General features: G+C 56.8%; 1 protein-coding gene across 4 annotated transcripts; it reads left to right on the forward strand.

The window, feature by feature from the left end:
* Positions 1–1052: 1052 nt before the first annotated feature.
* EPN3 (epsin 3) lies at positions 1053–12089 on the forward strand. 4 transcript variants are annotated; one of them, XM_033183478.1, is made up of 10 exons: positions 1053–1216; positions 4714–5414; positions 6378–6496; positions 7179–7259; positions 7482–7610; positions 8540–8627; positions 9091–9360; positions 9530–9640; positions 9771–10001; positions 10143–12089. In XM_033183478.1, exons 2-10 carry the CDS (start codon positions 4853–4855, stop codon positions 10472–10474), a joined length of 1923 nt encoding a protein of 640 aa, XP_033039369.1. In that variant the 5' UTR covers positions 1053–1216; positions 4714–4852; the 3' UTR covers positions 10475–12089. The 4 variants fall into 4 exon arrangements, with proteins under 4 accessions (XP_033039369.1, XP_033039368.1, XP_033039371.1 ...); XM_033183477.1 differs by having other exon boundaries at positions 1058–1357; XM_033183479.1 differs by lacking the exon at positions 1053–1216 and adding an exon at positions 2635–2919.
* Positions 12090–15802: the final 3713 nt, after the last annotated feature.

Here is a 15802-nt window from a genome sequence, read left to right on the forward strand (position 1 = left end):
CAGAGCCCTCCAGCAGGAGGAGAGACAGACATAGCTGGGGAGGTGATGTGAGGGATGCCAAGCAGAAGAGCAGGTTGGTAGCAAGACAAGGAGTCAGGTGACAGGACACAGTGTGTCACCTCTGGTAGTCCCTGCCTCTGGCTTCCTTGTCCCGAACTTTTAGGGTCATACTTCCTGGAGCCAGGTCTTCCCGAAGTGTCATCACCAAGTATGACAAAGTGTGAGATGAGGAGTAGAAGTAGACCCATGGGACCTGGCTCCCTGCTATCTCCCTTTAGCTGGGTCCCAGGGCCCCAACTCAGTCCCTGCAGATCATGCTCACCACACTTCTTCAGCTCTAGAGGCCACATCACCTTGTTATTTTGGGGTCTAGTCTTCCTTATCCCCTCCTCATCTCAAACTATCTGGCCTTGAGCCATCTTTCTGCCTTAAAAACAGCTGCTGATCTTCCTGCTGCCTCCCTTGCTCAGGGGAACATGAAACAGGCTAGAAATGGCTCTCAGAAAGGTACTGTCAGCTCAGACTCATGCCCATCATTGTCTTCTGTCAGTCATAACCATTTGGGTCTGGGTTCCCCATGTGAACAGCACTCCAGGCTCCCAGAGTTTGAAGAACAACTTTGGTTTTTGGGTGGGTGGGCGTCCTTAAGTGGGCCTCAGGGATCCTCCAGTTGAGATGCAGAAGGAGGATGGAGAGCAGGATCTGACTCCGTGTGGGAAAGGCAGGGAGGGGGCTGTGCTGGAGTCCTGATGCCCTCCTCCCCTAGAAGGCAGGGGCTCCACCAAAAAGCCAGTCCCAGGGAACGGCCCTGCCCTCTCCCTTAATGTCCTCCTGGCCCAGAGGAGGAAGGGGAGTGGTGTGGTGGGGGTGTTGGAGCCCCCCTCCTTTCCTGTTGAAGAGGCAGGGGAAGGGTTAACTCAAAGCAGAGGGGTCGCCAGCACTGGCTCCAGATTTGCACTTCCTGGGGGCGGCCAACAGGCAGGTCCCCCACCTCTCAATGCACCACCTGCTTGGCCAGCAGGAAGGGGTTAACCTGCCCTGCGCTTCCTCCTGTGTCCTGTTACTGCTGAGGCAGACCTGCCGGGCCAGCTGAGCAACTTTCCTCGGGAGTGCTGCCTGGCGCTGGCTAGGAGGCAAACGCATGCGGGAAGAGCTGCTACCCATTCCAGGGACCCTGCCGCTGCCCCTCTGAGGGGTCTGTGCCTCCTGGGAGCAGGTGGGTCTCTGGGACAAGGGTCCATGGTGGATGGCTCTGGAGACGCTCCCGAAGCTGTGCCGTTCCCCTGCTGCACAGGTTGGAGGGTCACCGCAGAGGCTACTCAGGCCAGGGCTGGGGCCGAGGGAGCCCACACTGGAGGTAAGCTCCCTCCCTGGCCCCCTCCCTGGCAGTGGCGGCATGGAAGGTGGGAGTTGGTGGGGAGCAAAGAGTGGGCTTGGGGCTTAGTCTCTTTTCCAGGTGCGAGGGAGAAGGCTGAGCTGTAGAGGACCTAAAGGCTTCTTTCCTGCCACCCCTCCCTCCCTGCAGCCCCCAGAAAGGGACTCAGGGCCCCCTCCCCATCCATCCTGGGAATTAGCATCTTTGGTGGCATTCCCCACAGACTCCTTCTGCACATCTCTGCTGTTTCCTCTTCCTCAGCCCCTCTTGCACACCTCTAGCCTCAGGGCAGCCCCCCTCCCCCATCTCCTGTGCTCCCAGGAGGCAGCTGTTACAGTGGCCAGAAGCTTAGAGCTCAAACTCACCCCCATTCCTACAGCATCAAGAAGGGCACTATCATTCCCCACTGCTCAGGCTGGACCTGATTTGGAGGCAGGGACTGGAGCCCACCTTAGCAGAGGACGGGAACGGGGTGTGGGCTGGGCTGGTGGGTGCACAGACTTTGCGCAAACTCATGCACGTGTGACTGGACAGATTTGGGTTCTTTCCGTTTCTCTGAAGCCCTTGCTGGGGACGAGCGATCTGCGTTTTTCGGTCCTGACTTTTGGGAAGCTCTCCAGATCCCCCCATCCTGCAGGCCCTGAGAAGAGCAGCCCCTCCCTACTGCGCAGTTCTCCTTGGGACCCTGTATGTAGGCGAGAGCTGATACTCCGTGGCCCATCCCACCGCCTGCTGGCCATGCTCCTATCCCCTCAGTCGCCTCCTTCCTCTGTCCTCTCCCTCATCTCTGAATTCTCAGGCCCTGCCCTCTCTGTGCCCTTCCCTCCACCTGACAGGGTCTGGCTCAAGGTCACTGCAGTAATTCCATCTCCAGCTGCCCAGGGCTGCTGCTGCTACCGCCACTGCCTTATCGGCCGCTGGGTTTCTGTTTCACTCCCTTTTATTTCTGGGCATATGGTGTTCGATAAAACCCTTTGCTTGTAACACTGCTGGCAGCGCTCCCAGCTGCTCCCTCCCGCGTTCCTTCCTTTCCTCCTCCCCTCTCTGTGCTCTGGCAGCCTCACCATGTTCCCTCAAACTCCAGAGAAGGAATATCAAGGTGCCTCCCCATGTTTCTGACCCCACACTTCCCCCCAGCCCCTGCAGGGGTGTGCAGAGAATGCCCACCTTCTGTGAGAAAGGTCCAGGCAGGGCCGCAGGGCCGCTGGGCCCACACCGAGAGTCCCCTCCCAGAGGCTGGTGCCCCTACCCGGGCCGGGCCGGAGGGCCAGGGCAGCCAGGTCCAGGTAGGGCTCTGGTGGAGTCACAGTGCTCGACTGGTTCTGCTACTTCCAGTGGCCAGCCGGTAGGGGTGTGCACTGGGCGGACTTTGGTGCACATTATTTCCCATCTTGACTCTGCCACCCCCAGCCACGGGATGGGGAGGTGAAGGCAGGTCTGAGTCACTAGCAAGGGGGAGGGCAGGAGTTAAACAAGTTGTGGCCGTGGCATCCCCACAGAAGGCCCATCACCCGCTGGAAGGAAAGACAGACAGGAGACAAAAGGTATGCTGCGCCGTGGGCCAGGCACTCTCCACCTTGTCTGCTCCCACGGGATCCTATTCTCTGGGCCCCAAACAAAACCTGCCAAGGCGTGTTTTCAAAGCGTGGGGCCGCTTTGAACTGAGCCCAGCACTGGCGGGGCTGGGGTGGAAGGAACATGGTATCGGGTGGGGGAAGGTCTCCTTCATTCCTGCTTCTGGCAGCCTGGGGACCAGCTGGGGCACGGGCTGGGATGGAGGGTGGAGCCGAGAGTTGTTTGGTGGGTGGGGGAGAGTTCACGGGGGAAGTGGAAGCTCTGCAGGCCCAGCCAGTGTGTGTGTGCATGCACAGACCAGCGCTAGTGTGGGAGGAATGGCGGTGGTCAGGGAATTCCTCTTTGGTTTCTGAAAGGACCTTGGGAGGACCTGGGGCCTGGGGTTGTATTCAGCAGACAGCTTGGACCTGCGGCTATTAGGGGCGAATTGGGCTGGCCTGGCTCTTCTCCCTGCTGGGGTAGCAGAGGTCCACCATGTGTCCAGGGCTTTGGGGCTTTGGAGCTTTGGAGAACCCAGACTGTTCCTACTTTCAGAGAGCTTCCATTCTAGCTGAGAAGGTGGGACTGAGACAGTAAAGCAATCCGATGAATTAATGACTAAGCTGGGTAACACTGACAATAAGGATTGGATTAGTCTTCTGGAGGCCCAGATGTTAGTCGAGGCTCTGCCACTTACGTGCCATATGACACGGGCAGGTCTCATCCCTTCTCTGGCCTCAACAATTTCATGTGTAAGTGGGGGGCGGCAGTGGTGGTGGCAGGCAGGAGTGTTGGCAGTGGCCAGATCTCTGAGGGGCAGCCTTCCTCAAATGATCCTTGCTTTCTTGCCTTCTGGCTCACTTCACAGCATTTCTTCTGAGCTGCCCTCCCCTGACTCGCTGGTTCACTCCTCCTTACTCTTCCCTTGGATCTTAGATCTCAGCTCCGCCACCACCTCCTCTAGGAAGTCTCCCCTGATTTTCCTGGCTTAGGTCTTCCTGGGCAGCTCTGCACTCCCACACTGGACTGTGATTTTCTGTACCCTCTCAACTGAACGTGGGTGGACCAAGGCGTGTGTTCTGTGCCTGGCATGATGCCTGGCTCAGAAAAGGCCTCCAGGAAATAGGTGTTGAATGCACCAAACTACAAAAATTAACAATATGAGAAAAGTGAGCTGAGGAGCTGGGAAGGACAGGTCTTAAGCTAGATCTCAGCAGAAACAGAGGCGGTGGTGGAGCAGAAGCAAGGCAAGTGAGCTTTCCTGGAATCCCATTAGCATTCCCCTATGAGGCCACGCCCTCTTAGGTGGGGCTTCCTAGGGTCATCTTGGTCCCCCATGTAGCAGCTCTGTGATCTTGGACAAGTCACTTAATATTACAGGGTCTCGCTCTGTTGCCCAGGTGGGAGTGCACTGGCACGATCATGGCTCACTGCAGCCTCCAACTCCTGGCCTCAAGTGATCCTCTTGCCTCGGCCTCCTGAAGTCCTGGAATTATAGGCATGACCCACTGTGCTAGGCCCATTTAATACTCTAAGCCCTACCTTTCCCATCTGTGGATGGAAACAACGATAATAGCATCTTTGTGGTGTGACTGTGAAGATAGATAGATGAGCATGCAAAGCTCCAAGTGCCTGCTGAATTATAAGTGAAATAAGAACGTGCACCGCTGAAGGCTATCCCTGGAGGCAGGGACACTCTGGCCAGGCCTCATTTAGTTGGTCAGTGGCTGAGTGCTCTGTAAGGTAGGGCTTTGCCCCTGAATTCCTGGCCCTTTCTTCCTCAGCCTCATGTGGAACCCAAGGACGCAGCTGCTCTGCTGAGAACACAGCGGCCCATCCTTCGAGACCGTGACCTCACCACAGTGGCCCTCAGCCCTCCATCTCCAGCGGGGGCGAGGGCCACCCACCTCCAAGTCTCCAGCCATGACGACTTCCGCGCTCCGGCGCCAGGTGAAGAACATTGTGCACAACTATTCCGAGGCGGAAATCAAGGTGCGCGAGGCCACCAGCAATGACCCCTGGGGCCCCCCCAGTTCGCTCATGTCCGAGATCGCTGACCTGACCTTCAACACGGTGGCTTTCACCGAGGTCATGGGCATGCTGTGGCGGCGGCTCAATGACAGCGGCAAGAACTGGCGGCACGTGTACAAGGCTCTGACATTGCTGGACTACCTGCTCAAGACAGGCTCTGAGCGGGTGGCCCACCAGTGCCGCGAGAACCTCTACACCATCCAGACACTCAAGGACTTCCAGTACATTGACCGCGATGGCAAGGACCAGGGCGTCAACGTGCGCGAGAAGGTCAAGCAAGTGATGGCCCTGCTCAAGGATGAGGAGCGGTTGCGGCAGGAGCGAACCCATGCCCTCAAGACCAAGGAGCGCATGGCACTGGAGGGCATCGGCATTGGCAGTGGGCAGCTGGGCTTCAGCCGCCGCTACGGCGAGGACTACGGCCGCTCCCGGGGCTCCCCGTCCTCCTACAACTGTGAGTGAGTCCCGGTGTGTGGCTGGGATGGGGAGGTGGCCCGACTTCCAATCCTGGCTCTGCAATCCAAGCCATGGTTCATAATACCTACCTCTGAGGGGTGTTACAAGGATTCAGACATAAGGAATGTAACATGCAAGGCACAACACCCAGCACACAGGAGGTGCTCAACAAGTTAGCTCAGATAATAATGTTGTTATAGATTCATCATCATTCGTTAGCTGCCTGATAGGATGGCGTGATGGTGGAAGCATGGGTTTGGAGACAGATAGCATTCTTTATTCTGCTTCCTCCAAGCTGTGTGACCTGGGCAACCAGTTCTCTGAACCTCAGTTTCCTCATCTGTACAGTGGAGATAAGCTCACCTACCTCCATTGTTTGATTTGAGAATGAAATGAGACCAGGCTCAGGAATGTCCTCTATCCCGTGCCCAGACATATGACATTCCCCTCCATCCCCCCCACCTGAAGGCAGCTGCCGGACAGTCCCTGACTGTCCTGCCCTGAGTCGTGGGGGCTTCCCCTAGCTGAGGAATACTCAGAATGGCCCGCCTTCCATAAAGCCCTTGACAGTTTGCTGAGGGCTGTTAGGCTGTGACCTCGTTGGACTAGAACCTCCTATCCTTGCATTTCCCTTGCCCCCAAGCAGGACAGGGTCCATCTGGAAGTCCAAGAGCTGGAGTCAGGGCACCTGGGTTCAAGTTCTGCTTGAGGACCCTGGTCAGGTGCCCTAAGTGCTGCCTGTGCATCTGCTAAGGAGGGATTGGAGCCGTCCCACCGGGACAGGGTGGGATGGGGAACTTACAGAGAGTGCCCAGCACACTGCCTGGCCCACGGGGGCCTCCACGGCCTGTTGTTCCCCTCCTCTCAGTTCTCTTCTTTGAGCCTCAGCTTCCTGGCAGGCAGAGGGGTGTGGAAGCTAATGGGTAATCGTGTGGTCACAGAGACATGATGGTCGTTGCAGCCTCCTCTTCGTCACCCCGCTATACCTCTGACCTGGAGCAGGCCCGGCCTCAGACATCAGGGGAAGAGGAACTGCAGCTGCAGCTGGCCCTAGCCATGAGTCGTGAGGAGGCAGAGAAGGTGAGGCCACGCAACCCCAATGTGGTGGGGAGGGGATGGGCTAGAGGGAGAATGCCTGGGAGCCCCTCAGCCTTGACTCAGGCTCTGTCATCTGAAGCCCCACTCCTGTGCCCAAGGACAGCACAAGACTCACTGTCTCTGTCGGTTTGTCGCAGGCAGGGACTGCCTCCCCACCTCCAATCCTCTCCACCTGGCCTGGAAAGAGTAGCAAATGTGTAATTAGGGGCACCTGATGTGTCTTGGGGGGCCTGCTACCACCTCATGGTGGAAGGGGTGAGTGAGCTCAGACATTGCTAGGAGACACTGGGATATGCTGCCCGCCCCTGCCTACCAGCTATCCTTTTGAGGAGACAAGGATGGGCCCCCAATATCATCAACTTTGCCCTTACCTCTGTGGATCCAGGAAGACCAGGCAGGAAGCAGCTGGGCCTCACACAGGAGGGCCTAGCGAACTCTCAGAGGATTCAGAAGCAAAATATCAGTCTTCCTGATCTTTAAACTGCATTTCAGATGCAGGCAGGGAGAAGACCACACCCACCCTGCTGACTGAGGGGCAAACGGCCCATGCATACTGAGGCTGGGCATCTGTCTCTCCGTCCCCATGACCCAGGCAGGGCTATACTGCCCTTCCGGTCCCAAGGTGGGAGTACAGGGCCAAGTTCACACCTCTCTTCCTCCGCAGCCTGTCCCCCCAGCCTCCCACAGGGATGAGGACCTGCAGCTGCAGCTGGCTCTGCGCCTGAGCCGGCAGGAGCACGAGAAGGTAGTGGGCTGAGCCCTCCCGGCCGCCGGTGCTGCTGCTGCTGCTGGTGGAGGTGCTTCAGGGCACTAACAGGCTCCTCCTGCTGTACCCGGTGGCCCTACTGCTCCTAACCTCTCAGCTGCCTCCCACCCTGCACTCTCTCGACTCCAGCCTCGGGTGCACAGGTCCCTGGATTCCAGCCAGTGCTGCTCATGCTCCTGACTCTTTCTGTGCCTTCTGCAGGAGGTGAGATCCTGGCGGGGTGATAGCTCCCCCATGGCCAATGGTGCAGGGCCTGCCGTCCACCATCAGCAGGACAGAGAGACCGAGAGAGAAGAGAGAGAGGAGGAGGAGAAACTAAAAACCAGCCAGGTAGGGAGTGGGCTGGGGTGCGTGGGATGGACAGGGCCTAAGACATGGACTGAGTATTTGTAAAGAGAGAGCAGAGCAGTGCTTGGCATACAGTAAGCACTGACATGTTTATTAGATGAAACAGGTGTGGGGATGTAGCAGCCCTAGTCCCACACTGCATGGGCTGATGACTGAGTTAACAGCAAAGTGGGATGCAAAGGGATCCTGATTGGAGACCCCTGGATTTGGGTTCTGAATTTGCTGCCACTTACTCTATGATGGGGCATGTCACTGTCATGGCCTCAGTTTCCCCTTCTGCACAGTGTGCTTATTGGATAGTTCCAGCTCTGACATGTTAGGATTATATGATACTGTCGATCAAGACTAAGGTGGGCCCAGGGACATGGTGCTGAAAACACCGCAGGCTCATGGACGTATTTTCTCCACATGGGGAGTGGGCAGCTGCTGAGTGCAGGGCTGCCCTCCAAAGCTGTCCATGCCATGCCCGGGTGCTGTGGTCTCCTTTCCGCCCATGTTCACTGTGGCCAATTTCTCTTGGACACTGACCTAGGGAGGTAGGCTGGTTGAAAAACATCTGCCTTTGGCCTTCCTGCCCCTTTCTGCTGGCCTGGATTCTATCCCAGCTCTGTCTTTCCCTGGCTGTGTGACTTCAGGCAAACCCCTTCCACCCTCTGTGCGCTGGCTGGCTCATCCATAAAATGGGTATATCACCTGCCCTACCTACCTCACAGGGTTGTTATGAAAATCAGGTACTCTGTGGATGAAGAAACATTATAAACTGTAAAGCACTATGTCGAGGTGAGGGATCATGAATAGGTATCTATGGAATGAATAAAGAGAATGAGCTGGCATTAGCCTGACAGGTCAGGGCCTGCCCTCCCTCCAGGCCCCACCCACTTCTGAGCCCCGGCTGCCTCTCCCCTCCACAGTCCTCCATCCTGGACTTGGCTGACATCTTCGTACCTGCCCTGGCCCCGCCCTCCACACACTGCTCTGCTGACCCATGGGACATCCCAGGTGGGCATGCAGGGCTGCAAGAGACTTCCAGGCTGGCCTGAATGCCCCCTCCTTCCCAACCACTTGCTGGGCCAAGCACCTCCCCGCAACATCTGAGTGTCACCGGGCAAGTCACTCACCACCTTGAGCCTCCGCCGCCTGTGGGACGGGCTTTCATAGTGAGGGCTATGGAGAATGTCTGAAGGGCCCAGCTCCTAGGAAACGCAGCAAATGTGCTCTCGCTGCACTCACTTGCTCAGCATGTCCCTGCCTGGGAAGGTGGCCTGAGTCACCCACACCTGCAGGTCCCAGTTCCTGGGGTCACTTGCCAAATACAGGCTCCAGCCTGCTGGGTGGTCCTGAGGCCACAGTCCATCTGTGACATGGATCCCCTGCCTCCCGATCTGGGCTGGGTAACTGGGAAGCGCCCTGGGCGAGGGATAAGGGTGGGCCTGGGATCATGTCTATGCTGTTCCCATTTCAGGTTTTAGGCCGAACACAGAGGCCAGTGGCTCCTCCTGGGGGCCTTCTGCAGACCCCTGGTCTCCGATCCCCTCAGGAACCGTCCTGTCCCGAAGCCAGCCCTGGGATCTGACTCCCATGCTCTCCTCCTCTGAGCCCTGGGGCAGGACCCCAGTGCTGCCTGCTGGGCCCCCCACCACAGACCCCTGGGCACTGAACTCTCCCCACCACAAACTCCCCAGCACTGGGGCTGACCCTTGGGGAACCTCCATTGAGACCTCCGACACACCTGGTAAGAAGAGGGCCAGAGCGTGTGAGTGAGGGGCTGGAGGACTTCCAGGCAGAGCCAAGGGGGCAGCAGATACTCTATGTGTTACGAGGGCAGCTTCTCTGGAAAGGGGTTAGACCAGCACCTGCCCTTTTTGCCAATCCATCTCCTCTCCCTCTCTCTCTTCCCCCAGCTGTAGGTGCTGCCTCAGCCTTTGACCCATTTGCCAAACCTCCGGAATCCACAGAGATCAAGGAGGGGCTGGAGCAGGCCCTGCCCTCTGGGAAGCCCAGTAGCCCTGCGGGTAAGCAGGGCAAGGGGATGGTGAGGCTCTGGGGAACAAGGGGCCCACCCCAAGCAGCCTCTGTCCTCTTCCTCCCACATCGGGCGCCAATCCCTCTCCCCACCAATGAGCTCTAGCATTTCTATTCCAGAGCTGGACCTGTTTGGCGATCCCAGCCCCAGTTCCAAGCAAAATGGCACGAAGGAGCCAGATGCCCTGGACCTGGGCATACTAGGGGAAGCACTAACCCAGCCAAGCAAAGAGGCCCGAGCTTGCCGGACTCCCGAGTCCTTCCTGGGCCCTTCGGCCTCTTCCTTGGTCAACCTTGACTCTTTGGTCAAGGCACCCCAGGCTGCAAAGACCCGGAACCCCTTTCTGACAGGTAAGACGTTCCTCAACCCAGGGGCTCCTGCTTTCAGAGCCTAGCCTCGGCCGGAGGAGCTCACTCTCCTTCCCAACTTCCAAGACCTCCCGGTGTAGGGCTCTGAATCCCGGGTCGCTCCAAGCCACTCTCGTTCTGCAGGTCTCAGCGCTCCGTCCCCCACCAACCCGTTCGGCGCGGGCGAGTCGGGCAGGCCAACGCTAAACCAGATGCGCACTGGGTCGCCGGCGCTGGGCCTGGCGGGCGGGCCCGTGGGGGCGCCCCTGGGCTCCATGACCTACAGCGCCTCTCTGCCCCTCCCGCTCAGTAGCGTGCCAGCCGGCTTGACCCTCCCCGCCTCGGTTAGCGTCTTCCCGCAGGCCGGCGCCTTCACACCGCCCCCAGCTGGCCTGCCGCAGCCGCTGCTGCCCACGCCGAGCTCAGCCGGGCCGCGGCCCCTGCCCCCGCACACCGGGACGAACCCCTTCCTCTGAGCGCCACCCCGCCGCGGGCCGGCCTGCGCATGCGCCAGGCGCCCCGCGGCCCCGCCTCCGGACCCGGGGCTGGGCGGGGCGCGGGTGCTAGTGAGTAGTTGAACCAGTGGCGGCTGGAATCACGCGTCGGCTCCGGAAGCTGGACGTGGACCACGGCCCGGGAGCTAGAGACTGAACGCCCGCATAATAAAGACTGGAACCCTCGTTCTCAGCTCTCACCAAGTGGACTTTTTGCGAGGTGTGGCGGCCGGGTCTCGACCACAGCGTGGATCGCCGGCTGTCTAGGAAACTGCAGCTGCACGACGCGGGGTGCAAAACTGCCCCCGCTTCCTTTACAGCTCCTCTCAACCCTCACCTCCATCCCCCGTCACCTAGGCACCTTCGCTTCCAGACGCTCCCAGGCTGTCACTCAATTCGGTCATTTCATTCATTTATCACACATGGGCACTGGGGCTTAACTAACAGCAAGAGACAATAGGCCTTTGTTCCTATTTATTGGGTACTGCTTATGTGCTAAGCAGATCAGTTTATTTAATCCTTGCAACGACTCTCTGAGGTAGATAATATTGTTAATTCCGTTCAGGACCCCGGCTACATAATTTGTGGGGCTCAATACAAAATGAAAATGTGAGGGCTCCTTGTTCAAAATCGTGTGAAGAATTTCAAAACAGGGACAGCAGAGCATGAAACCAAGCGCAAAGCCCACTGCAGGGCGATTGCACAGGTCTCTCACCTTGCAGCCGGTACTGCTCCCATTTTTCAGGCAAGGAAACCGAGGCTCAGGTTAAATGGCATGCTCAAAGTCACAAAGCTGGCATGGGGCGGGGCTGGAACTCAGAGTCAGACAGTCTGGCTCCAAGGCCAGGAGCTCCCAGGCAGGGCCCCAGAATTAATTCAGCAAATATTGACTGACTGCTGTGGACAAAGTGCTGGGCTCACCTGGGAGGGATTCAACCTCCAGGAGCGTGAGCGCAGCAGGGTAGACAAGCCAGGGGGCAGCAGGGTAGACAAGTCAGGGGCACGTGATGCGGCTGTGGCAGGAGCCAAGTGCAGCAGCTCCTAGGCTCCTTTGTTTTACTGAGTCACCTTAAATCTAACTCTGCCCTCTCCCTTGCTTCACCGAGGCTGGTGAGAAACTCAGTCTCAGCCACAGAGGGGGAATCAGACCCCTTCTAGGGGTTTATGTGGAGTCTGGGAAACCAAGGGTGGGGTGAGGCCTGGTAATCAATCCAGGAGGGGCCCCTATGACCACCCTTGCCTCTTTTTCTTCTCAATGCTTCCTGATCACTGGACCACTGGACACTGATGTGTCCTCAGTGCTTGGGGCCTGGCTCTGCAGGCAGCCTGCAGCCAGCCGCCATCCCCTTTAAGGGACAAATGACCTTCCACTAAAGTTGGTGAGTGAAGGGACACAATGCCACTCCCCTTCCTAAGGTGGGGGAAGGGGAAGGGAGTCCTACAATGGCAGTTATAGACAGGATGGACAAGAACGTCTGCTCAGGAGTCAGACTGACAGGGTTCAAAGTTCTGCTCCAAGGTTTGACCCTGACAAGAATCACTTAGTAATAAGTGGTTATGCTCTGTGGCCTTGAGTAAATTACTTACCCTCTCCCTGTCTCTGTGCCTGTGTTTCCTTACTTGTCATGGGATCAGAAGTTTCTTCCTGGCCGGGCGCGGTGGCTCAAGCCTGTAATCCCAGCACTTTGGGAGGCCGAGGCGGGTGGATCACGAGGTCAGGAGATCGAGACCATCCTGGCTAACACGGTGAAACCCCGTCTCTACTAAAAATACAAAAAAACTAGCCGGGCGCGGTGGCGGGCCCCTGTAGTCCCAGCTACTCGGAGGCTGAGGCGGGAGAATGGCCGGAACCCGGGAGGCGGAGCTTGCAGTGAGCCGAGATTGCGCCACTGCACTCCAGCCTGGGCAACACAACGAGACTCTGTCTCAAAAAAAAAAAAAAAGAAGTTTCTTCCTGATGAGGTTGCTGTGTGGATGCCCCCAGGCCAGTGTCCATTCAGCTCAGGGCCCACCCTCTTCAGAGACTGACCATGAGGCACGAACCCATCACGCCTTTCACTCCTGGTTTTGCCAGGCAATACCCAGAGTGTAGCACCCATCTATTAATATCTTCTGCTACACCCAAACCTGGGATGATTCCATCCTTCTTGTCCCCTGACCCAGCCTTTGTGGCCCTGCCACCCAGTCTCTCTTCTTCTAAACTGGATCCCCCTGAGATCTCCCAAGGGGAGCTGTTTTGTCTCCCACAAAGAAGAGGTTGATAGCCTTGCTTCCTGCCTCCCTCCCTACAAGACCCCTCCTGCTAGGAGGTTGGTGCCATAGGTCATTCTGTCTCCTCCCTGCCTGGGGCTGCCACTCCACCTCATTTTTGGGATGCTTCAGTCTTGGCTCATGGTCTTCTCATCCAGCTCTTACCTCAATTTCAAGTTCAAGTCGCTCCATTATCCAAGGACCTTACGGCCCCTTGACCTCTCAGTGACCCTCACCGTGGTCACACTTGGAGGTTTGTCATCACCCCAAATTCCTCTACATTCAAGGCAGACTTCCGGCTCTCTGAGCTTAACCTCATTCCTTCTAGCCAGAACATGTTCTTTCGAGCACCCGCTGGACCCTCCGGCTAGCCAACCTCTCCAACAGCCTGCCACACCCCACATTCTCAGGGCCACCCAGGACCACCACCTCTTCTATCCTTGATGGCGTTCACCACTTTCTTTTAAATGAATCCTTCCCATCGAAATGTGTCTTAATTAGCTCCATCAATCTTGACAGTGTCTTCCCATCTTTCCCCTCATGTCAAGCATGCATCTTCTCTCTCTGTTTCCCCTCCCTTTCCTCTTCCTCCTCAGCTGACTGGTCGACTTCTGCTCTCAGCCTGACTTCACTAGAACGACGCCCACTAAGCACACCAATGGCCTCCATGTTGCTGAAGCCAGTGGACGTTTTTCTGTCCTAGCCAGGCTGGCCCCTCAGAAGTCTGACATGTAGACACTGTCCTTCGTCTCTGGCGTGCTGCCCTGTCTGGGTTTCCTTTGCACCCTGGCTGCTCCCCGTCTGTGTCTTTCTTTTTCTTTCTTTCTTTCTTTCTTTTTTGTTTTTTTTTTGAGATGGAATTTCGCTTTTGTTGCCCAGGCTGGAGTGCAATAGTGAAATCTTGGCTCACTGTAACCTCCGCCTCCAGGTTCAAGCAGTTCTCCTGCCTCAGCCTCCCAAGTAGCTGGGATTACAGGCACGCGCCACCATGCCCAGCTAATTTTGCATTTTTAGGAGAGATGGGGTTTCTCCATGTTGGTCAGGTTGGTCTCGAACTCCTGACCTCAGGTGATCCACCCTCCTTGGCCTCCCAAAGTGTTGGGATTACAGACATGAGCCACTGCGCCCGGCCTCTATCTGTGTCTTTCACAGGCTCACTCAAGCCTGGACCTGAGCCCTCTTCTCTGCTCCGCTGCACGGTCTCCCTGAATCAGCTCCACACCCACATGATCTCAACAGTCAAGACCCCCAGTCCTCTCTCCTGACAGCCTCTCCTCTGTGCTCCGAGCAGTGTCATCACTGTCTCCATGTGCACATCTCAAACCTGCAGGTCCAACAATGAACCCCATGAATTGTCCCCGCTCCCCACCCCATGCCCTCTCTTAAGGGAATGGTACCACCTTCCAAGTCACCCTGGACACTGCCTTCTTTGTCGCTGCCAATCCTGATCTCGTTTCCTCCTTGACCGACTTCCAGCCCATCCCCTTCTCTGCATCTCCACTCTCCCATCTCCCCTGGGTGCTGCTATAGCCTCCTATCTGCCTCTGCTTTCACTCTTGCACCTTTCCAGTTCATTCTCCACTGGGAAGCTGGTGGGACCTTTCCAAAATGCAGATCCAACCAGGTCACCCTCCTGACTAAAGCCTTTCAACAGCTCTCTTCTGCTATCATCAAAAATCCCCTTCTCTGGCCAGACACGGTGGCTCACACCTGTAATCCCAGCACTTGGGAGGCTGAGGCAGATGGATCACTTGAGGTCAGGAGTTTGAGACCAGCCTAGGCAACATGGCAAAACCCCGTCTCTACTAAAAATACAGAAATTAGCTGGGCGTGGTGGCACGCACCTGTAGTCCCAGCTACTTGGGAGGCTGAGGCACAAGAATCGCTTGAACCTAGGGCTGGAGGTCAGCCAAAAGACCTCTCTCGGCAAGAGAGAGCCAAGATCAAACCACTGCACTCCAACTTGGGCGACAGAGCGCGATTCCGTCTAAAAAAAAAAAAAATTGAATTGGGCACGGTGGCTCATGCCTGTAATCCCAGCACTTTGGGAGGCCGAGATAGATGGATCACCTGAGGTCAGGCGTTCAAGACCAGCCTTGAACCCAGGATGCAGAGGTTGCAGTGAGCCGAGATCACACCACTCCACTCCAGCCTGGGTGACAGAGCAAGACTCCATCTCAAAAAATAAAAATCCCCTTCTCACAGTTCACTAGTCTCTCCAAGATTTTGCCTCTGCCCTCATCTACTCCCTGTCTTCCCTCCTTCTGCAGTTGCTCACCCCTCACTCACTGACAAGCCACAGGGCCTTTGCACAAACTTACCTCTGCCTCATTCCCCAGCACTCCCCCTGAGCGCCCTCTAAGTTCCTTCCTCTCATCCTCCATGTCTTCACAAATGTGATTTCCTCAGGGAAGGCTTCATCCTTTGCCCCTTCCACCAGATCAGGTCACTTGTTACGTTATACCCTCACGGACTTGTCACGTGGGTATGTATAGATTCATCGGTATGGCTGTTGAATTAGCATCTGCCGCTCTCAACAGACTGTGAGCCATGTGAGGGCAGGAGCCTTGTTTTTCTCTGCCCACCGTTGTATACCCAGTGCCTTGCAGAGCGGCAGACGGCAGACACTTAATAGATATTGGCTGAATGTAGCCAATAAGGCCATGTGTAACCTATGAGACATAAAATGGGCTCATCAGTATTATTTAAGGAAGGCTTCCTGGAGTGGGTAGGATTTGAGTAGGACCTAGAGATGAGGAGGTTGCAAAAAACAAAGCTTGTTAGCTAGTGGACCTGGCCAAGGTACGCCTTCGCCTTGCATCTCATTTCTCATTTGTAAAATGGGCAGGGGTTGGACAAATTGAGCTGAAGCTCTGGCATCCCATGGCCCTAGCATCCCCCAGCCCTGGATCCCACAACTCTCCTTGTTCCCATGAGAAGGGCTGTCCTCCCCAGGCAGGGGCAGAGCCCAATTTTATGCACAGAATGGGTTCTCCCAAGGCCGGAGTGCCTGATCTGCAATTCTGTGCTCGGCCGCAGGGTGACGCTCGGAGATCAGCC

This window comes from Trachypithecus francoisi, unplaced genomic scaffold (genome assembly GCF_009764315.1).
Source record: "Trachypithecus francoisi isolate TF-2019V2 unplaced genomic scaffold, Tfra_2.0 Lachesis_group20, whole genome shotgun sequence".
Lineage (NCBI taxonomy): Eukaryota > Metazoa > Chordata > Mammalia > Primates > Cercopithecidae > Trachypithecus > Trachypithecus francoisi.

Coding starts and splice junctions, on each gene's coding strand:
- EPN3 (XM_033183478.1), top strand. CDS start 4,853: ATGACGACTTCCGCGCTCCGGCGCCAGGTGAAGAACATTGTGCACAAC. Junction 5,415..6,377: donor CTCCCCGTCCTCCTACAACT/GTGAGTGAGTCC, acceptor TGGTCGTTGCAG/CCTCCTCTTCGTCACCCCGC. Junction 8,628..9,090: donor TGACCCATGGGACATCCCAG/GTGGGCATGCAG, acceptor TTCCCATTTCAG/GTTTTAGGCCGAACACAGAG.